This window comes from Girardinichthys multiradiatus, chromosome 4, assembly GCF_021462225.1.
Source record: "Girardinichthys multiradiatus isolate DD_20200921_A chromosome 4, DD_fGirMul_XY1, whole genome shotgun sequence".
NCBI lineage: Eukaryota > Metazoa > Chordata > Actinopteri > Cyprinodontiformes > Goodeidae > Girardinichthys > Girardinichthys multiradiatus.
In genome coordinates, this window is record NC_061797.1 from 31,648,068 (window position 1) to 31,671,578 (window position 23,511).

Genomic DNA, 23,511 nt, shown 5'->3' on the forward strand with positions numbered 1-23,511 from the left:
ATTTAGTTATTTTGGTAATTCAGTCCAAAAAGTGAAACTCAGATATTATATCAAATTATTACATGCAGTCCAATAAATTAAGTTTATTTTTATGATTTGACTAACAGCAAATGAAAAACCTGAGTTCGGTTGTCAGAAGATTAAGGGTATCATATAAGACCAATAATAAAGAAATTTGTTTTATAACAGAGATCTGATTAGGGCTTATACAATATTAGGAAATATTTGAGAGTTGTCCAGCAGACAGTCTTTGACACCCTTCATATGGTGGATAAGCCACCAATGGTCATTGCTATAGAGGCTGGCTGTTTACAAAGTTCTGCATACAAGCATATTAATGGAAAGTTGAGTGGAAGTAAAAGTGTGAGTATTGAGTTCCAAAGTCCTCTTTACAGATAAAAAAAATTGCATCTGAAAGTCAAGGTCCCAGAGTCTGGGGAAAGAATGGAGAGTCACAGAGTGGCGTTCCAGTGTGAAGTTTTTACAGTCAGTGATGAATAAAGGAGTTATGTCATCTGCTCCTCATCTACTGAGTTGTATCAAGTTCAAAGTCAAGCCAGCTGTCTACTAGGACCTTTTCAGAACTTCATGCTTCTCTCTTCTGACCCACTTTATGGAGATGAAGATTTCATTTTACAGCCTTTCTTTTCATTTTATGGTAAATGGTAAATGAGCAATCTGGGCTTGCTGAGTAAATCAAAAGAGCCACAGGCTAAAAATCTCAATGTCATGCATTACGATATGCAAAGGGAGCCCAATCAAACATAAGTGCACGTACTGTACAGTACATGGACTTACTTTTCAGTAGGCTGAAATTTCTGCATTGAAAATATGTTTTTGTTATTGGACTCGTGATAATCAAACTTTCTGAGAAAAAAAATTGGGTTTTCAATAGCTGTAAGCTATATTCTTCAAACATTAAAGGCAAAAAAAAAAAAAAACACTTTAATCACTTTGTTTGTTATGAATTTAGAATGTATTAGTTTTGCTTTTTCAAATGAATTACTGAAATAAATTAATTTTCCAATGACTTTCTAATCTAAAGATCCACCTGTACATCTCACAAAGAATAATTTATTAGGTCAATATTTTATATGTTGTGTAGAATTGAGTTCTTGTGGCTATTACCATTTAGCAAATGTCTGACTTTACTATAAAGTGGCTGTAAAGATTAAATTGATGCATTCTAAAATCAGCAAGTAAAGCTAGTGACAAGGTTAAACTTGTAACAATACAATGCTTGACATAGTAAACCTAAATCCTAGTATTCCTTTGATCCCATTCTACAACCCAATGGGCCAGAAGGTTCTGCTGCAAGTCCAGGTACCAGACAACTCAACAAAGCCCAATAGGTTCTTTGTTTATACATTTGCTGATCAGAGGTGTTTAAATTTAGCACGTAGTCACAGAGTTATGATTGTGAGTAAAATAAATGCACTACAACCAGCATAGAAAAGGACTGGAATTTTTATTATTTTGGAGCTGTTTGCACACAAATCCTTTGCACTCCAAGAGGAGTAATTAAACAGCTGAACTGTGATGTACACCTTGCTGCTGATATAAGCTTACTGGAAGCTTTCTTGAAGTATTTGAACATTTAACATCTATCAGAATACTGTATTGTGTTGTATTCTGCATTCAAAGTATTGTATATTCACCAAATCTGCATTCTTTGTGCAGACCATAATAATTCATTTATAAATAGATAACCAAACCTTCCATCTAGACCTTACATTAAAAAATATAAATCTAAATAAGTCATGTTAGGTTGATTTTAACAGAAATAAAACATACATTTAAATTGTCCATTAGTTAATTCCCACTTTCTAAATCTTTAAAATAAAACCATCGGATTATCAAGGAGATGTAAACAAACAAACAAAAAGGATCACCAAAAATGGATGTGTTATTTTGTTCTGAGATGAATGTCAAAAAGAGCTGATCCTGATCTTGCCCATCTTGTTTAAGCTGATGCTTAATAATAGGCTTGGTTAGATACATGATGTCCTTAAACTGTACATGCTCATATACACTGTGAGTTATACTTACCCATCTGACAGGAAGAATTTGGTCCCATCAGTACAGGCTATTATGTAAATGTATTTTCTCTTGTCAGTCACATAAAAAGTCCTAATCTGGTACAGGAAAAATTATATATTTGACCTTTAGTTGCATCCTATTGACATATCTACATAGACATGTGCATAATTACCTGGGTCATAATCAACAGAGAATTGAATAATTGTTTTCTAAAATTAGATCTTTTCAGTTCCTTTAATTCACAAGCTGAAATACACCAGTTGTGTGCAAAACGAGGTGAATAATCAGCAGATAAAGATCAGTCTGTTGGACAGTACAAATATTAAAAATGGAGTTGAATAAGTGTCATCTTTGTGTGCCTCTGTTGAAGACCCAAGCACATCTGTTTATTAAAACTCAAATATGTCATTCTGTTTCTTCGCCAGCTTGGCCACCTCCTGTCTTATAGCCTGCACCAGTGCAGAGGTGGAGAGGCTGCTCAGAGGCATGCTGTCCATCTCCTTCAGCACCTGGGGCAGACTTTGCTCAGATAGTGTGCAGGGGGCAGTGGGTGGCGGCGGCTCCAGTGTCTGGCTATACTGCAGAGCAAGCCTGGTGGGACTTGCCTGTGGGTAACGAGGATTAGGGAAAGCTTCTGCATACCCAGGCAAGGGCACCTAAAAAAACGTAAGGCACGGGAATAAAAAGAAAAACCTTAATCTTTATAGGAAAGTAGTAGCACATACATAAATGTCCAAAGTAATGTATAATTGTAAATTTAAATAAAAACAATACAGGGTTTGAATATTTTACCAAGGATAATCTGTCGCATGCATTTGTATGCAGACACTTTACCATTAAATAAAATCCAGAGCAACCAACTGTCTTTAGAAATCACCTAATTAGTAAACGTAGTCATCTTGAATGTCATTTAGTCTCACTATAAATAAAGCTGTTCTGTAAAGGCCTCGGAGGTTTTTTAGAGCACATTAGTGCTGTCCACCTAATCTGACAGGCCAGCAGTCAGATTTTCCATGGTAACTTTGGAGGAGCTGCACCAAAGCTCATGTTTCTATTCTATTCTCCAAAAATCTATCCATTATGGAATAGTGGCAAGAAGAACGATTTTCTTCATCAGGGAAAAGGAAGCTCATCAGAAAAGGTGGGTAGATAAATGGAATGAAATATTGGGCACTTTGGAAGAAAACCAGTTAGAAGCTGCAAAATACATGAGGCTAAGGTGGAGATTCAACTTCCAACAGGACCAATACACCAAACAAACAGCCAGAGCTATACTATAATGGTTTGTATCAAAGTATATTCAGGTGTTAAGATGTCAAAGTCCAGACCTAAATTCAACTAAGAATCCTTAGCAAGACTTTAAAAAGTGTTTATAGGTGCTCTCTGTTTACTCTAACTGAACATGAACTATTTTGTTAAGAAGTATGTGCAAACGTATCAGTCTCTCGATGGGCAAAACGTGTAGAGACACTCAAAAGATTAGTCGCTATAATTGCAGCAAAAGGGGATGTTAATTCAGTGGGGACTGAATACATAAAAAAAGTCGCCACCTGGATTTAACTAAGCAAATAGGTACGAGCTTCCCATTGGATAATTACTGCATGGGCAATTATGTTTCACCTGGCAACATGTTATTTAACCCCAACTGGTGCAATGAGTAGCTTCTCATTTCTTAAACAACCATGTTGTGGTCGTGGAAAAGATGTCAGTCTGTTTCAGAAGGGTCAAATCATTGGCATGTTTCAAGCAGAGAAAACATCTACGGAGATTGCAGAAACCAAAATAGTGTTTAGAACTGTCCAACACATAATTAAAAACTGGAAGAATATTGGGGACCCATAGCCTTCAAGGAAGAAATGTGGCCAGAACAAAATCCTAAATGATCGTGATCGACGATAACTTAAACGTTTGATGAAATCAAAACGAAGAAAAACAACAGTAGAACTCTGGGTTATGTTTAATAGTGAAAGTAAGAGCACTTCCACACACATAATGCAAAGGGAACTCAAGGGATTGGGACTTAACAGCTGTGTAGCCTTAAGAAAACCACTAATCAGTGAGGCTAACTGGAAAAAAAAGGCTTTAATTTGTTAGGGAGCATAAAGATTGGACTCTGGAGCAATGGAAGAAGGTCATATGGTATGATGAGTCCAGATTTACCCTGTTCCAGAGTGATGGGCGAATCAGGGTTAGAAGAGAGGCAGGTGAAGTGATGCACCCATCATGCCTAGTGCCTACTGTACAATCCTGTGGGGGCAGTGCTATGGTCTGGGGTTGCTGCAGTTGGTCAGGTCTGGGTTCAGCAACAGTATGTGTTCAAAGAAGGAGGTCAGCTGACTACATGAATATAATGAATGACCAGTTTATTCCATCAATGGATTTTTTCTTCCCTGATGGCACGAGCATATTCCAAGATGACAATGCCAGAATTCATCGGGCTCAAATTGTGAAAGAGTGGTTCAGGGAGCATGAGACATCATTCTCACACATGGATTGGCCATCACAGAGTCAAGACTTTAAACCCATTGAGAATCTTTGGGATGTGCTGGAGAAGACTTTGTGCAGCAGTCAGACTCAATCATCACCATAATCAATGAAAAATCTTGGTTAAAAATTAATGCAACACTGGGTGGAAATAAATCTTGTGACATTGCAGAAGCTTATCGAAACAATGTCACAACGAATGCGTGTCGTAATCAAAGCTAAAGGCGGTCCAACGAAATATTAGAGTGTGTGACCTTTTTTTTCAGTGGCAACTTTTCTTTTGTCCTGACAGTGTACATTTTCAACATCTGATCATTTTATTCTTTCAATAGATCTTTTCTGAGCCTTGTTGCCACATAAACAGAATTAATTTGTTTCCTTACACAGTCTGTCCACTGCGGTTGGACATCCTCTGGTTCTGGTGGGTAGGACATCCAAGAGGGACTGTGATAGGATTTAGGGGATGTGGGAACAAAATACTCTGAGTACCCTGGCCTGGCGGCGGGGATGGCGTAGACAGCAGTTATAGGGTTTCCTATTTAAAAAAAGACAGTGATTTTCATTGTTTGTTTTTTTTTGTCAAAAGGTTCATTAAAAAAAATGAATGCAATCTTTTAAATGCTTAACCATCTCCTCATGTGCTTACCTGAGTAGTTTGGCACAGGCTGTTCTGCAGTGATAGATGGAAGTGCTGCTCTTGTGGTTGGCCCATATGGGTTCTTCTCACGTTTACTCCGCATTTCAGTGACAGATGTTTCTGAGCTCCTTCCCTTAGGCCCCAAGTCCGAAGTGGAACTAAGTCGAACAGAGATAGGAGAGGCATAAACAACAAGCTGCTGCAGCACGGCACCACTAGATGGCACACAGACTCCATGTGGAAAAGTGAACACCTCATTAGCATTCTTGCCATTCCTATATACACTAGTTCATTATAAAATTTTATACAAGACCTTAAATCACCCTCACCACAACGTATCTTCTTGTAGTCCCTGAATATGAATGTTAATGTGATTTTAAAAAAAGGAATACCAAAAGGTTTGCAAACAAGAGTATGGCCATCTGTCTCCACCAGTGTCTGGTTTTCTGTTACCCTTATTGCTAATTTTATATGTCTCTTAGCTCCAGTCTTCTTCTTCCAATTCTCATTAAGTGCTTCTTTAATGAAGGAGTGTCATGTTTTCTTTTTTAAAGGATGCCATAATTGACTTATCTGTAATTTGGTACATGCTATTCTTTAAGTTTCAAATGTCCATTTCATTATCTTTTTTATCAGCAAAGCATTTTCAAATTCTAGAAAGGAAATTTATTTTCCTTTCCTCTGCATTTATGAGTGTCTGCAGTTTTACCGTCTTAAGGAGGGTCTAGGAGGAGGTCCAGTGCGAGGTGGTAAAGGAGGCGGAGAACCCATGGCCATCTCAGGAAGCTGGGTGAAGCGAAAGGCCTTAGAAGATATTAAAAGCTCTTTTAATTTAAGAACTTGTTTTTGGATAGGTCACTTGAAAAGACCCAAAACCTTTCCAACTTACAGGTTTAGGCAGGCTGCACTGATAAATGTCCGCTCCATATGATGGTACCCAGTGCAGTCTAGCCCGCCCAGAGCTCATAGTGCCTGGAACACTGCTGACCACATCTGCATATGGGAGGGGAGGCGGTGCAGGGCTGTATTGGTCAGAAGGGGACTGCTGGTGGTGGCCGTGCCTTCCAGATGTGGACTGCCCCCCAGAAGCCAGGCTGAATGCCTCCTCCAGCAGCAGGTGCATCTGCTGTCGCACTTCATCAATGGATGGCTGTGAGCTCAGAGTGGATGTCTCTGAGTGGTTTTTGAGGCCCCGACCAAACACGTATCTTCGCTGCCCCAGAAGGTGATCAACATTTGTCTCCTCGATTAGCTCCGGCTCGGTCTGTAACACATGACACAAAACATGACAGAGACACTTTTCTTAGGTTAGACTCAAATGACTCTTTAAAGTGATGAGAACTAATTTAACAACATCAAATGTTACTGGAAAGGAAACATGGAATGGTTGCAAATAGAAAAACTGTGAAAAGGAAAGAAAAATTAAGCATATTTTTTTGTTGCATGTTCCTTTAGTTTTGGAGAACTTATTGTATGCTTTTGTCTCAAACGCTTTTTACCAACTGTAATCTATATACAGTGGATCCTAAAAGTATACACACTCCTGTTCAAATATTGTAAACTATAATGAATAACTTAGCCAGGACTGAGTGGTTTATTGGTATATTATGTTATGTTATGTATTACAGAATAAAATGCTTCTGTATTGTAACCGTACTTCTTTGTCTAGACAAAAAAGGGGATTGTATAAAACCCCCTCCAGTGCCCCACCAGTGCTAAGACGAAATTCCTGCAGTTCTTTCAGTGTTGCTGTCAGGCTCTTGGCAGCCTCTGTGAGCAATTTATGTATTCCTCCTCCTGACTGATACCTTTGTACAATTATTTCATTTTCTATTTCTTTTAAACCTCTTTGCAAACTTTGGATTCAACCAAACAGGCAAATGTCAGAAAGATTTTACTAGGTCTAGAACTTCATTTCTGATATAGCTGATTTACTAACTGGTGACAGATATGAACTCATGAAGACTTAATCTTTAAAATTAGTGAAGAAAAATGTGGCTCAGCAAAGTATTAGTTAAAGGGTGTGCACATGATATTTATTTATGTTCTTTTTGTTCCAAAATATTTGTTTCTTTTTAGGCTAAATGTCAAATTATAAGTGCAAAACATTTCGAAAAGATTCATCATGGTCTCATTTTGTTTACATAACAAAAACATTGCATTTTTAACAAGGGGTGTGTAAACATTTAAGAGCAGAATTTGTTCTCCTAATCAGTTTTTTATCTTTTAACATAAAATATTACCACCTTGTCCATCTATTCAGTAGTCCAGTACAGTGACAAAATTATACAATTTGAGGCTGCCCTACTTCCTGTGTGAAAAGAGGACAGCCACATTAGAGCCAGCACAGAGCACCTCATAAATCAGCCCTCCTGGAAAAGGGAAAAGAGACTTGAATCTGCAGCCATACCAGTTCCTTTTGTATTCAACAAGGCCAGGATTTATGCTTTTCCTTCAGGAACAGGAATTTAGAAAGATATTTCTAATTCCCACCCTTTGAGGCCTAAAATATTCTGACTTTAAGACCATAAAAGCTGTAAACAGAACCATAATGGAGGAATAACAAATTAAGAGATAATTCATCCATCTCCAGGAGTATTATATATCATACTGCAGAGCTTCGTAAATCTTTACTTTTAATTACAAGTGCCCCATTTATCTGCTGAATATATGCTGAACCACACCTGAGCAGAGGAGATTTGATGTATAGCTCTGCTTGTACACTGAGTCTCACAGTAAGAAGTGAGATGTATTTCACACAGAGTGCTCATAATCCTTATATCCCAGTTTCTGTTTAATTACTTATGTTATGATTGTGGAACCTACTTTCTTTAGTGTTGCTCAGTTAATTCATTTGTGAAATATGGTCAAAAAACAACAAAACTTGTACTTCATAATATCTATCAGCAATAAGAGTCTGCATTCACTAAACACTTTGGTATTTTCCATAGTTGCTGTATAATTGATCCAAAGTCCACCTGTTAGCTGTACCTCTGGACACATTTCTGTGCACACATCTTGAACAAAATGCAAACGTAAACACCAGCCTTTTAACCTAAATTGCCAGAGTGTTATTGTACAGTGGGCTTGGGGGAGGGTTAGACCTAGTGAGCAGAACTCCCCTATAGTTGGACCTCACATTGCCCATTAAAAAACTAATTTCTTTAATGTGATTTTTTTATCACCACCTGAGTTCTCCCTTAAACTGTAGCTCTTTAAAAAAAGAGATGTCTTTCAGTTGCTAACTGGCTGATTTGTTTGGGCTGAAATGGTTGGTGGGTGTTGACATGTGACTCACATCGTAGCCACTGTTACGGATGCCTCTTCTGGGCCTCTCTCTCATTACAAGGAGGTCCATCTCTGTTCCTCCGGGACTTGGACTGCTTAGGCTTTGTCTGCTGCGATAGGCCATCTGTCCGACCTGGGAATGTCTGCCAAATAGAGTAAATAAAGTGAGTGCAATACAAATCATATCTGCAGCAAAGCAATTCTTTATTCAAAGTATCCAGATTATTCGTTCAGTGTTTCTTGCACCCGCAGCAAAAAAGGTAGATGGAAAATCTGGTACAGTAAACCTTATTGATCCTTTACGTCCAGCGTGATGTACAAGGTAAGGAAAATAATTTGATTCTTTTTTAAAGGGCTTCTGGAAGTGGTGCAGACAACATAGGTGTTTCATTTCAAATGGACAAAAGATAAAACTAAAGAAGCGTTCACAAACTCCTGTTTCCAACTACATTATTCCTTTGGTGTCTTAACATCATCATCATCATTATACATTATAGTAAAACACCATGCTAAGGAAAATATTATTAACAGATGACAAGACACATGTATGTGAACACTTTAGCTATAGAAAGCGGCAATAATTTTCTGTCAGTAAAAAACTTCTTTTGATCATTAGGGTGGAATATGGTTTAAAAGTAATCCAACCTTCAACACACAGGTTAACATGCAAAACTTGATTTTCATCTAAAATCCACTTTGATCACATGGAACTCGGAGCGCACAGAACTAATTCAGATCATAGGAACTTCTTTTATGTGTTTGTTTGATCTTAATCTGGATTTAGTGTTTTGTTTTCCTGTCATACCAACTAATTTCCTCTTGGCTTCAAATGGCTCACTGCATGCTAAAGATCTCATCTTGGGCATATCAATCATCTGCAAACATCAAGCAATCAATGTGACGAAGCTACAGTGCCATGAAAACTACCCACGCATTGCAATACCACAACCACAATTATCAATGTATTTTGTTGGGATCTTCTGTCAAATACCAACACTATCGTTATGAAGTGGAAGAAACAGAAACCTAAATAGTGTCTTGTGCATTTGTATTCATCCCTCCAAGTCAATACTTTGCAGAAAAAACACAACTGCAAGCATTTTGGGAAATGTCTCAATAAGCTTTGCATATCTAGAAAAGGATGGTGTCTGTGAACATCCATTTTAAAGTCTTACCTGAAATTCTCAATTGGATTTGCATCCAGTATTTGACTGGGCCATTGAAACACAGGAATATACTTTAATCTTAACACCTTGCCAAAAACAATTATTTGCATGTAGGTCGAAAAGTTACATTTTGGTCTCATCTGACCAGGGCACCTTCATCCACATGTTCGAAGGTGGCTTTCCTCAGTCAACATTCTAATCTAACCCAGCTTCAAACTTCTTCACAAGTTTCTCCCTGACGTGTCTGGTGTGTTTCTTGTTCTTAATGATGCTGTTAATGATGATTGTTCACTAAAATTTGCTAACAGAAGGTTAAGACCTTCACAGAACAGCTGGATTTACACTGAGAATAAATGCACTCACTAATGAGCTGTGACTTCTAAGGGCACATGTTTACAATGATTTTATCTTATAGTAAAGGGTTTACAAATCTTTGTAAAAAGAATTGTGACAGCATTGTATAATTTTCATTCCAACACACAAACATGAGGCCATTGTGTTGGTCTATCATACAACATCCCAATAAAATCATTAAAGTCTGCAGCTGTAATGTGATAAATTGTGAAAAATGTTTAAGGGGCAAATAACCGTAGTTGCAGTTTTTCACCATTTGATCATGACTATAAACAATATGAACAGAATCCTTGTTGGCAGAGTTCATCAACCACCAGAACCAGTTTTGGCTCTGGTCGAAAAGGGATTGAATGGCCCAAAGCAAGGTCCCAATGCGCCACACATCCATTTCAGCAGTAAACTGGACAACTGGAAAGGATAGCAATTGCCTTTCCCAAGTTCAAAAAGCACAGAACACAACAGAAAGAATCCACTGATGCAGAAACTACAATTCAACCACTGTGCCAAACTGATGATGGTGAAGTGAAATTTGGTGTTTTATCTATAATATCATTATTAAGGTAAAAAATACTATAGGCAAGGTAATTTTTGCAAGTCCTGATGAGAGTCCACTCAAGAAAGAGTAAGGGAAGGTGCAAACAAGGTTTCTGAGTGAAAAAAGGAAAGTTTTAACAACAACAACAATATTTCTGGGAAAAAAAAACACGAGTAGGCTCAGGATAAGGATTTTGTATTCCCAGAAAGATAAACTGAATATTCAAGACAAATCCCTATTTAACCTGGTTGAACATATCTCTGCTCAGAAAAATGGAAAACATGCCTAGTTGAAGGTGCACAATTGTAGGATCATTTCGTGGGGGAAAGATATAAATACTTGTGAAAGTATAGCTCATTTGGAATGTATTTTTTGGAAAAATACTGATGTATTCTTAAAAAGCTTTTTTTTCCTCTCTGAATAATTGTGCGAAGATTAATGAAGCCCTTTGACATACACAGCTGGGTCTAGAAACATTCTGTCAACAACAGATATGAATCAAGCAATGTTAAAAGACATTCTAGAAATCTCTAGAATGTAACTATGGACTGTGCAAAGGAAACTCTGAGCAATAACTAAAACAATCTGAAATTCAAAACCATCCATAAAGACAGGAGAATATCAGAATAGAAACGGTAGTAAGAGTAAATACTGAGGTATGGGTAAAAATCATTATCAGCCCATCACCTACAGCACTTTGCAGCTGTGTATGGTAAGTCTCTCCAAACCCCTTTGGGAATTTCTCGTTCTGTTTTTATTTTTGCACTTACCTTCTGTGAGACTTAACAAATGTGGACCCTCGCTCATCGTCTGGCTCCAGAGGTCTGCCATCCTCACTGGCTTCCCTGTCGTAGTCGCATCGCTTTTTCTGCACCAGGGCTCGACCTCCGCCACTGCTGCCATCGGTGGATGGAAAATCATAATAACCTTTCTTCTTAGCTTTTAGCCTCAGCTTGTTTCTGTAGTGCTCAATGTCTGATTTCTGCTTCAGTGCCAAGTTGACCTGCAGAGCGGACATGCCAACAAATGCAACTAATGTATGCATAATGTAATGCATAACCCAAGTTTCCCTGAGCTGAAAGTCACAAACTGATGGTCAGACATAAACCTTAAGGGTTTTCTGCAAAAAAGGAGAATTTATGGTTCTAACAATTATGACAAATCTTCTGAATCATGAAGCTGTAAAGCAGCCCCAGATCATTCCAACACCACCACCACCATGTTTGACTGTCAGCATGATTTTAATTTTCTAAAATACTGTGTTGGGTTTATGAAAGATATGACACGGACGCCTTCCAAAATGTTTCCTGTGTGTCTCGTCAGTTAACAGAATATTTTCTCCAAAGGGATCATCAAAAGGTCTTTTGGCAAATGTGAGACTGGCCGTTGTGTTCCTTTAGGTCATCAGTGATTTTACCTTGGGACTCTTGCATAGATGCCACTTTTACCAAGTTTTTTTTAATTTTTATTATTGTTGAAACACTTTCCTCAACTGAGGCAAGTGAGGTCAGCAGTTCTTTAAATGTTGTTCCTGTTCTTTTGTGACTTCTTGGAAGAGTCATTAATGCACCATTGAATTGATTTTGATCCAGTCATGGGAAGGTTTGACACTTTATTTGTGGATAATCTTTCTTACTAGAGTTCAAAATACTTAAAAATGGCTTTGTAACCCTATCCAGGCTAACAGACTTCAATCACATGATGTATTACTTTTGCAATGTTTTAGCCTACTTCATGCCAGTCAGGCAGGTTCTACTTAAGTGGTTTCCTGATTTTTTAAGTGTGTCAGTAATCAGAACTGGCAGTGACCATTGATGCTAAACTAAAAAATATGGTTAACTACGGTTAATCATTCGATGGTGGAAGTGATTACTTTTTTCTATTAAATCAGGTTTTTGTATGATTTTAAAACCTTTCTGATGATCTGAAACAATTAAGTGTAACAAAAAGAAAAGGAAAAATCTGTAGGGTGGCAAGTACTGCTTTACAGCACTGTACCTGCAATTAACAGTCTTGCACAATGAAAACCAACATCTGTTTAAGTGCACATGTGGTTGTACCTCACCTCTCCATTGACGATGGCAGAGTCCTGGCTACGGTTGGAGGACGCAGGGTGGGAGCATTTAGTCTGTGCAGTTACAGGCTTTATGGAAATTAGCTGCAGAGAGCCAGAAGATGTGTCGTATGGATCTGAAGAATAGAGGAGTTCCCACACAAAGAGACAACAAATACCAATAATCATAACAGTATCAATCAAAGGGGGAAAAGTTGTCACCCTGCTTTTCTGTCTGAATGCAAACCACACCCCACTCCACCAAACAATGTCAACCACCAGTTTCAGGATTGTGTCAACTAAAAGTCTTCTGTCTCAGTAAATGAAGTTGTAGACAGAGACAATAGATCACAAGGACAGCTTTGGCTTCCAGTGTTGTGGCAATGCATCTGTGTGATGAATGAAAGAAACTGACTCTGCGCTTTTATTCTTTATCCAGCATCAGACAAAACTGGATTTAGTTCCAGTTTCACCAACTCAGCTGATGAATTATTCAAATCTAGCCGTTAGGAAAATCAGAATCTGACAATTTTTATCAAATTTACAAGCCGAGAGACAGAACTGGAGGAATTTAACTCACACCCACCACATTAACAGCAATTAGCCTCAGAAGATGGAACAGAACAAGATATTATTCAACATACTACAACATTTTGTGGGACACGAGTAGCGAGACTTCATAAGGTCTTTCTGCACTTTTAATGTTGAGTATAAGAGCATGTGTGTATGTGTGTGTGTAGGCATGTGTGTGTGTGTGTGTGTGTGTTTGTGTGTGCTCGTGGCACTTTATCACAGCACTGAGCAGTCTAACACACCGTATCATCTCAGCAAAGCGTCTGTATCATGCATATTAATGCGGTCCATCTCCAGCTACTGCTGGGAGTGGGGTTACCTTTATGACTACAAAAAAGCTGCAGTGCCAGTGTACTCATTTTAACTGACCCACTGTGTAATGGAAAACCTTAGACAGTGCAAGCATCTTAATGCAAAAATGAAAAGATATATATTTTTGGCTTTTGTGAGGCTCTTGACCTTGCAAACAAAGAAGATGTAGAATGAGTCATTTGTGTTTGCATCTACGTGCGACTCTCACCGTCCCTTCTGCGGGTCTCCTCCTTTGTCAGTTTCTGCTGCGCTGTGACTTTCAGCACCGTCAGGCCCCTCTTAGAATTCAGCTTCTCTGATTCGTCGCTGATGACGGAACCATCTTCACTTGGCAACCTGCTGCAAGTAACCATAGCAACAGGAAAGGCGGTAAGCTCTCAGGAAGCTGGGCTGGCAGCCAGGTTATGTCATCCATTCCTTTTTACAACCTCACCTTTTCCCTCCTATCCACTAAAGCTTGTTTTCATTAACTATGTCTTTAACCAAATTAAATGAATTACAAAGCTATTACCCCCGTCACTGCTTGTTTGAATAATAAGCATTGCATAGCCAAGTTCTGTCACTGGATTAGAGCTAAATAATAGTACTCAACAAGAAAATTCTGTTATTACACAACACACTTGTATGTTTGTTTGAAATCACGCTGTTGAAGCAAAATATAACTTCACTTGTTTCAGATTAATTTATTTTTATTTATGCTTTTACAAATGCAATGACAGAAACCTAAGCAAACTGCAGGAGAGCACCATTAGAAAATTGCAAAACAAGACAATTTATGATAAACACAAAACTGTTTTCATCAATAAAGGTGATTATTTTTAAACTTTTGTGGCCTTCATCAACACTTGTCAGGCAGGAAGCTGGTAAAGACAGAGAAGTGGGGATGCAGCAAAGGTCCTGAGGTCGGTATTCAAACCCTGGACGGCTGCTTGAGAACCATTAGCTTCTGTATGTGGGTCGCCCGCTCTATTTCTAAACCACACATGACCCCGAAGTGGCTTTTTAAAATGGAATGATTCATGCATTCATGCCACACAGCTGAAAGAAAAATCCTGGAATAAAAAATAGACGAAAAAGGTGCTAATTTCCAAAGAATTTTAGAAACCAAATTAAAGCGACTTCAAACTTTTCCCAAACCACAATATACGCATTATGTAGTAAATGGTAGAGCATGCATCCAGTATGTTTCAAACAATGTGCTTTCATGTCCAAAGTACAGTTTTTGTACAACCAGCTCCAGTGACTTGAAACACTGTACTGTTTGCTGGAATTAGAGCTGATCAGTCCGCAGCTCAGAGGCTGACTGTGAGATCAAAGAATCATGGTCTATCTCCTAATAGTCTGCTATAATTGATAACAGCAAAGAAAGACTCTAAAGCAGGCAGTGCTACAGAGAGACAGACACAAATACGTGTGATGAGTTTAAACTAATGGAGGTGTGTAGCTCACTTTCGCTGTATGAAATTAGAAAATGGGACAAGAAATGTGTAATTAGAAGAAAAATTAGAAGTGCATTGTATGCACTAAGCTTGAATATATAGATTTTTTACTAGTGGGTATCCAGGATTGCAGCCAAAATTCATTGTAATATTAAATAAAGTTAGAAAAAAGAGATTAATAAACTTTACAGTATCATCCCTGCAATTGTTTTATCTGGTATTTATCAACAGCTGTTTGAGAAACAGAAAATTGATAAGTATTGACTACAGAAGTCACTAAACACTTTTTATCTTTTAATAGGAATCAAAATAAATAAATAACTGTCTTATCTTTCTCTCAAGGTACCAAAGGGATCTAGTAGCTTCCATTTATTTCTGACTGAAAAAATATTGTGGTTTTAACAAATACTGAGCTCTCATTTTTATTACTAATCTTAAACAGGGGTGCCCCCTGTTGGAGGGTATTTACCAGCTGTATAAATTTGCTTAATCTACTTGGCCCACAAAACCTTTTTATTTGTTTATTTGTTCGTTCATGTCTAGATGCTTTAATTTCTCCTCTTTCATAGCACTCCTTTTCGGATATCTGTCACTCACTGCTAGCTTCTCCCAACAATACCAGAATCACATATTTAGGTCAAAGAATTAGGAGGCATGGAATATGTTCATGGAATATCATGAACATGAGATTTTGGGAGCCTCAAAGCATCTCTCAACTTATTTCAAGTTTGGTACCTGAAAACATGAACTTATACAAAATTCAGGTTTAAAATATCTTAGACAGGATCAACATTGTTTTTCATCAAACATAGATTTTACGTTGTAACGTTTGACTAAATGGCTTTTGACTTTAGTATGTCACCACAAGAATATTACAGACCCCCACCCCTAAAAGGCTGAATAACAAAATCCTAAACCTCCTACTCTTTAGTGCAAGATCCATGCATGTTGGTGTGTCTGCCTTTGTAGCTGTAGTTACAAGCATGCTATTCATAAAAGTATGTTGAATATTTTGATAGAAAACTCATGCAATTAATATGCATTTGTAAAGTTTTTGTACTGTTATGTTTTCTGGCCAGTATACTGTTGCAAAATATATATTTGTTTTTAATGAAGGTTTTCCACTGTAAATTAAAAACACTTGTCATACAAACATGTCATGCTTTCAATTTAATTTGATTGTCATGAAATAACACCATCCATCCATCCATCCATCCATCCATCCATCCATTTTCTATATACGCTTCTTCAATAATGGGCCACAGGGGAGTTGGTGCCTATCTCCAGCAGTCTACGGGCGAGAGGCGGGATACACAGGCCAACAGAGACACACAGGACAAAGAACCATGCACACACCCATTTACACTGAAGGGCAATTTAGAAAGACCAATTAACCTAACAGTCATGTTTTTGGACTGTGGGAGGAAGCGGGAGTACCCAGAGAGAACCCGGGAAGAACATGCAAACTCCATACAGAAAGATCCCTGGCTAGGAGTCAAACCCAGGACCTTCTTGCTGCAAGGCAACAGTGCTACCAACTGTTCCACCGTGCAGCCCATGAAATAACACAGATACATAATGTTATCTACTAGACCAGGGTATAGCTTTATCATTTTTGCATGAAGACAACGCAAAAGCTGTTCATATAAGATCCAACATTAGAGCTTTGTCACAGCTTTGAAAAAAGAAAACAGGTAACAAAGATCCTATCATGAAGAGGGTAACGGTAGGAGTATCTTACCTTTTGTGTTTGTCAGCAGTGAGACTTTTCTTGTTGGCTGTCCCGTCTTGTTTCAGTGCCTTTTCTAGTGACAGTGATGTGTCCCGAATTTGTCGGGACATCACTAAAGTATCCTGACTGACAGGCAGCGTCTCCTCATCTCCTCCCTGCTGGCCCAGGTGCTGCTTGGCATAGTCAAATCCCTGGACTGGCTGGTGGACATGTTAAGTAGGAATAGAGAGTGACAGAAGAGAGTGTTTAAAACTAATTTTGTCCTTCTTACTCAGAAAATGTAACTCAATATAAAAAAATGCAAAGATATGTATTAGTCTGGCAGAACATCCGTGCAGACAAGGATCTCAGCATAGTTACAAAGTGCATCTTCAAAGTTAGGAGGATTTAAAGAGCAGAACTGGGATTACTGCACTGTCATGCCTTTAAATAGATAAGCACAGATTTAAATGTGACTCGTCTTCATGTTCTTCCTGTTTCAGGTCAAATAAATGCCAAATGCAGATGAGATACACCAGTCTTTGTGAAAACTCAGTTTGTTAAGCAGAATACAATATAAGATAAAAGTGTTAAACCAAGTTTGTGTAAAATGCTATATCAGTATGCTTATAAGTAGAAGATCACTCACACAAGTATATGCTGAAAAATTCACGACTGCTGTCATCTCAGAGACATAAATTGTCTGACACACATCGCTGCTCGAGATCAGCTGGGCCAAACTGCAAAATCAATGTGTTATACTCCCCTAAACGTTTATCTTCTTTAGCAGGCACACACACTGAGGGAGTTTTATTGAAAGTGCTGCTACTGCTAGTCTTTAAAGAGGAGGCACTAACAAGTACGTATGATTAAACAGTTTGGTTTGCGCACGGTTAGTATTGCGGAGGAAAAAATGTGAGGGTCTTAATAAAAAATTTTAGGAGTCACTATTTTGAGCATTCCAAGCGCTTTCCTTTGCTTTTACATTACTCATTAGCAGGTTTTGTCAGTATACTACATAAAATATTATGTGTGGTCTTCTAGGACATTTAACATATTTCATATTCGATGAAAATGAGTTTACAAAATGAGATAGCAGAATCTTTGTCTCTGTGTGGTAACTGCTCTGTTGGTAGAACCTGAGTGCCTATTCAGTTTAATGCATAAGATTTTATTGCACGCTCTCTAATTAATGACTCAATAGATGAAGTGATGGGGTGTGTGGGAAGTTACACATTTTAATGGGTCAGCTCTGATGTATGCAATCAAAAAACAACATAAACAAGCATATCATTTCAAAATTTAAAAAATTTAAAAGCATGTTTCAGTCTTAGCTGTACGTAATAAGTATCTGCATGTACACAGGCAGAAGTGCACTTTTTGCTTTAAAAGTGCTGTATAACAACCTTCCTTTATCAGGCCTAATCACTTGCCAGAATATTACTTATTGCAAGCTTTGTTGCTGTTATATCCTTAGTTTTCCTTAGCACAGCTGGGTTTATTGAAATATATCAGCAGTGTTCTTTGCACAGAATCCCATTCAAATCCCATGAGTGGCTCAGCAGAGCCTTGGAAATGAAAACACAGATTACTAATGAGAGGAAATACAGAGCACTAGATACCTGGTGATAGTAGCTCACATCCCTCCGATACGCCATCTGAAAACACATAGGAATGTTTTTAAAAAATTGAATGCGGGATTTAAGTTTGTCTTCCAGATCACCTGAGATTTTTCAATAAAAAACAGAAGAAACGGTACAGTTTAGAAGGTGCACAAAAAAACCAAACTCCGAGAAGTACTGACTAATGATCTCTGCATTATACCCTGTCTTTCGTTTGTGTTTGGGTTTTTGGTTCAGAATATTTATATTAATGTTCATGTCTGACATGGAGAAATTCTAAAGGAAAAATTCTGAATGAAAAAAGCCAGAAAAATGCGGCGGATAATTCAACCAAAAGTTGCAGAAGAGGGATGACATTACATTTGGAACAGCAAACTGGTCATCAGTACATAACACAATGTCCACCCATGACATAATGAGTGATAGCAAAGTCACCAATTTGAGTTCATACAGTGAAAATGTATATGATGATTCATCAAGTGAGGAGGACAAAATCAGAAGAAATGTTGTGTGAGAGCAGTAGGAGACTTAACAAACTGCTACAGAGAGATTTATAAACATTCTGTGGTGAGCCCAGTCTGCTCATAATTGACAAAAAACTGACCAGCATTGTTTCTCTGATGTGCACGGCTGTCAGTATTGTCATTTTTTGCAGTTACTGTGCCATCAGAATAGCCTACATTATATTGAAGGATCATGGAGTGATTGTGCAGCTCAAACTTAGAATTTGAGCCTAAAAAGTCTCTTCAAACTAATGCTACACATGATGTGGATAGAGGGGAAGGTAAATTTGCATCTGCAGTCAAATGTTCTGCCTGTCATTTAGCTCAGACACAGAGGAAAAAATGACTCACTACCTTAGGTATTCATTGTTGGAAGGTTTGGAGAGATCAGTAAATGATCTGGCAATATGTATTTTTAACAGAAAGACGAGTTGCTTGTAAAAGATAAAATATTTATTCAACTTATTCCCGTAATATGGTCATTTTACAAGAAAATGAACATGAATGTAGTTCTAAACTTTTACAACTGTATTTTAACACTGCCCAGTTGCTTTGAAAAAACTACAAAAAATAAACATTGTGTTTCATACTTCCGAATGTTTAGGTTTTCTGGGTTTATATAATTATATTTGGCCTTTACTGCAATAAAATTCAAGATAAAATTGTGTATTGTACTATAACTATAAAATTGCTGCAAACTACAACAATTACTTTTAAGCAGAAAATTATATCAAACTAATAGTAACATTTTATTGTTTAGAAAGCATAAAAATTGTTGAAGCTCATCACATTACTAAAAATGTTACAGACTGATAAATAGAGGTACATTTACCTTGGCTCTGGGATTAAGGTTACCAATGGCATCAGCTTTAAAGTCGTTCTTGTTCTTTCTGCACAGCACAGCTGTGATGATGATAATAATGAGTGTTACCACTGAGATTGGGGCCAAGACTGCAGCGATTATCCAGAGGTTATTAGGAGGATTCTTGACCACAGCTGAAAAAAATAAAAAGAAACATTTCTTAATGAACCCACATTAAGACTTTTAAAATTTGGTGAAAACATTTAGTCCACAAGTGGATTAGTTGCAAAGACAATACAATGGTGGAGATGTTGAAGCAATAAGAAAAGACAGCATACTAAAACATGCAGAATCGTTAGTTACCCACGCCAAGTGACATTGTGCACAGCTCAGTCTGATATACAGGGGCCCTGATTCAGCTACTGTAGGCAACAATCTATAAGAAAATGCTGTGTGTGTTCAGGCTTTCTCCCTGTCTCTTTCCCTCTTAGCAGTGAGCAGGTCCACAGCCTAAACAAACACTGTCCTACTGGGAGCATTTCAGAGAGATTACAGAGCAACCCCTTTTTCTTGGGCCCTCTACTCCAACACCGGCTTTTCTTTCCAAACCGAAGGTGAATCGTGTGTTTTCATCTTTCTTACAGTGAGGTGTTTGTAAAAAAAATCTTTATGGTCAAGCACAGGAGAAAGAAGAATTGCTTACGTTCTGCTTGCACCTGAACAAAGTAGCCCAGGGTGAGTGCCATAGTTTGAGAGTCCACTGTGTTCAAGACCTTGGCAGCTGAAGTGCCCGACAGAGGAATGCCATTGTGCTGGACGTAGTAGGTCATCTCTGCTGGATTCTTTAATCCAGGCACTCTGTGTATGCTCACCATCTGGATGAATACAACAAGTCACAGTTTGTGTTTACCCACATGATCCTCAGAAATAATGTAGTGGGTTAAGGAGTAAATTACATTTTGGTGTAATTCTGCATAAAGAACCAAGCTGAACTGTTGAGGGCACTTGTTTAGTAAAGGGTCTTCGGCTTGTTTTGATGGGTAATTAGCAAATGATGAGTTGAGAAGCTCCTTTATAATGAGGGGCAGACTGCTTGTCATCATCCCAAGTGTTGCAAAAGTGTTTATCAAAGTGTACATCTTACGACATATTCATAACAATTGACAGAAGCCAGCATAAACAATTTCACTTTACTGACTTTTCATTAGCATGCAAGGGCAGTCTGATAAAAACCCGGAGAAAATAAATAATATGATAGTCTTCAAGGCTGCTGTTTGTGTACCTGGACAGTGAAGCTACCCACAGTAGTGGCTCGTCTGAAACGGGTGCCCTGCTGCCCCGCCAACACAAACAACTCTGCCAGCCGCTGCTCCATTAGACTGGCAAAGCTTTGGTACTGTCCCTCCAGGCTGGCATTATCGACATCCTGGATCACTACAAGTTCAGTCACAAGACCGAGGAAAGATGGTTGTTAAGACAGATAACAAACTGTTTTCATAGGAAAAAAGGAACAAAGAGAGGTAAGAAATGTGTATGCGTCTTTCACATTTATATCAAATGTGTAGAGAAAACCTCAAGGGAATCTTTTCAAATCTGTTGAGTGTTTTTATGTTTGGGAAATAAAACTGATTCTAAAAATGTTATGGCCCTGACAATTTACAATATTTAAACAATAATGTCACTGCAAAGAACCTATGAATTAGGAAATATGGCTGCTTCATAAAATTCTTCATCCCCACATTACGGAAGACAACAGCAAAACCCCTAACAGGTGTTCGGCTGGAAAACGAACAACCACCTTGAACCCCACACATAAAAGACTCCTTAATCCTCCCCAAAACACTGCCTATAAAGTGTCCTGTGAAATACTGCCAGTTTTTCACATAAAAGCTCCTGTCAGTGAAGGAAGGATACCTGTAGCCTCAAATTTTAACAGGCCAGGTTAACAGGTAGACTTGCCTTGCAAGTAGGACAAGGTTGGACCTAATTTTGCCTTCAGAGTTGCTTAGCTTCTTTGTTAGAAACATTCCTCAAAGATTTTGCTCCATATTGACATTATGCTATCAGAATTGGTGCAGATATGCCAGATACATATCTATGATACATTCCCATTCTATCATTTCCCAAAGGTGATATATTGCGGTGAGATCTGGTGACTGTGGAGGCCATTAGAGTACAGTGAACTTGTCATGCACAAAAAAACAGTTTGAGGTGGTTTGAAATTTGTTACATAGTACATTATCCTGCTGGAAGTAGCCATTTGAAGATGGGTACACTGTGGCCATAAAGGGATGGATATGATCAGAAACAATACTCAGGTTGACCGAGGCATTTAGATGCTCAATGCCTACTGTAGAGTCCATGGTGTGTCTGGAAAACATCCCCTGCAACATTACACCACAACCATCAGACTGAACTATAGATACAAGGAAGGATGGATCCACATTTTCATGTTATACCTGTGCATATTGTAACCTCAATATCCCATTATTAGCTGATAGGAGGGGCACCCAGTGTGAGCTACTGCTGCTGAAATCCATCTGCAGGTTTGACACTATGTGTATTTAGAGATGGTATACTGTCATGTATTGGTTGTAACGAGTGGTTATTGAAACTACCGTTGCCTTTTCTGAATCTCGCTCCAGTCATCTTCCTTTGACATCAACAGAGCATTTTGGTCCACACAAGTGCTGCTCCCTGGATATTTTCTCATATTCAGATTATTCAGTGTTGTGTGCCAAAATCCCCGCAGAGCATCAATTTTCAAAATAATCACACCAGTCGGTCTGGACTCACTGAGTTGGGGGAATCTAGTTAGCTGCAAGGCTCAGTTTGGCTGATCTAACAAGATGAAGCAGGATGTGACTTTCAGATGAAGACAGTCAGAGGCTAGACATATTCCTCTCGAACACCAGCTTAAACAGACTTCCTAGAGACAATGTTTTGGAGAAGAAACATAAAGCTTGGGAGTCCGGACACCGATAGTGGGGTGGGGTAGCGTGCTGACAATAAAACCACCTAAATCCCTTTTCTAATTTTGTTCCGTGGTGCAGTCGGGGCGCGGGTGAGATGGGGGTCATGCTATGGAATAACATTGGTCATCCACCCCAGTGACCCCCACCCACCACCACCCCCCCACCCCAATTGTGGCGAGTTGTTGGTTTAACAACTGAAGCTGAGTTGTCCACGTGTCAGTGAACACACCTGCCTTTTGTTCATGTAGTCATACTTTTAAGTGTGCAATGTATACTTTTAAATTTGTTTTAACTGTGTGATTGAAATTTGTCATAATGATTATTATTTTTAGTGTACACATTTTAAATCATTTTCTAAAATGAAACATATTATGTTATTTTAAAGAATAAAGACTTTTCAAGTTCATAAAACTTCAAATGCTAATTTCCAGTCAGTCTGAAATATAAATTTGTAAAAACAAAACAAAAGACAAATGGTCTATGAAAGGATTTTCTGCAGTCCCCCTTCAGGAGGTTTTTAATGGCCACATGTGAAAAATTTCTAAGGGCGCCACTAGTTCTGGTTCCCCATTCTAATGTTCAGTTGAACTTCAACAAGTCGTCTTGACCATGTTTAGATGATAATTGGCCCGGTGGCAACGATTGTATGGCAGCCCCCTTCTGTTAGTACATTGTAGTCTACCACTGTCAGTGTGTGAATGGGTGGATGACTGATTGTAGTGTAAAGCGCTTTGGGATCCTTGGACTTGATAAAGCACAATAAAAGTGCAGGCCATTTAAATTCAATCAAGGAGTTATACAGTAATTGAAAAAAATCCTTGAACCTGATTTCCATAGACCTTTAAGGCATCTACCATCATATTCTCCCAGACTCTCATACAGCAGCAAGTTTAAACAAATTTAAATTGGTGTAGACACTTACCATAATTAGAGTATGAATTTTAAAGTTATGAGCAAACATACAGTATATTTTGAGAGAATCAATTTTGATCTAATCTAATCCTTGAGTCCAAATAA

General features: G+C 38.3%; 1 protein-coding gene across 2 annotated transcripts in view; it reads right to left on the reverse strand.

Moving 5' to 3' along the window:
• Positions 1-1,451: 1,451 nt before the first annotated feature.
• The window catches only part of kiaa1549lb (KIAA1549-like b), an 85,555-nt gene continuing 63,495 nt past the window's right edge, over positions 1,452-23,511 (reverse strand). Inside the window, exons 9-22 of one of the 2 annotated variants that reach the window (XM_047362214.1) lie at positions 20,802-20,953; positions 20,223-20,394; positions 19,550-19,713; positions 18,215-18,250; positions 16,623-16,813; positions 13,651-13,778; positions 12,570-12,694; positions 11,275-11,507; positions 8,460-8,592; positions 6,051-6,425; positions 5,871-5,965; positions 5,171-5,319; positions 4,908-5,059; positions 1,452-2,696 (exon numbers count right to left, since the gene is read on the reverse strand). In XM_047362214.1, coding sequence (XP_047218170.1) covers positions 2,430-2,696; positions 4,908-5,059; positions 5,171-5,319; positions 5,871-5,965; positions 6,051-6,425; positions 8,460-8,592; positions 11,275-11,507; positions 12,570-12,694; positions 13,651-13,778; positions 16,623-16,813; positions 18,215-18,250; positions 19,550-19,713; positions 20,223-20,394; positions 20,802-20,953 — 2,372 coding nt within the window. In that variant the 3' untranslated portion in view covers positions 1,452-2,429. Of the gene's footprint in view, positions 2,697-4,907; positions 5,060-5,170; positions 5,320-5,870; positions 5,966-6,050; positions 6,426-8,459; positions 8,593-11,274; positions 11,508-12,569; positions 12,695-13,650; positions 13,782-16,622; positions 16,814-18,214; positions 18,251-19,549; positions 19,714-20,222; positions 20,395-20,801; positions 20,954-23,511 lie in introns of both variants that reach the window. The other variant, XM_047362213.1, reaches the window with a different exon arrangement.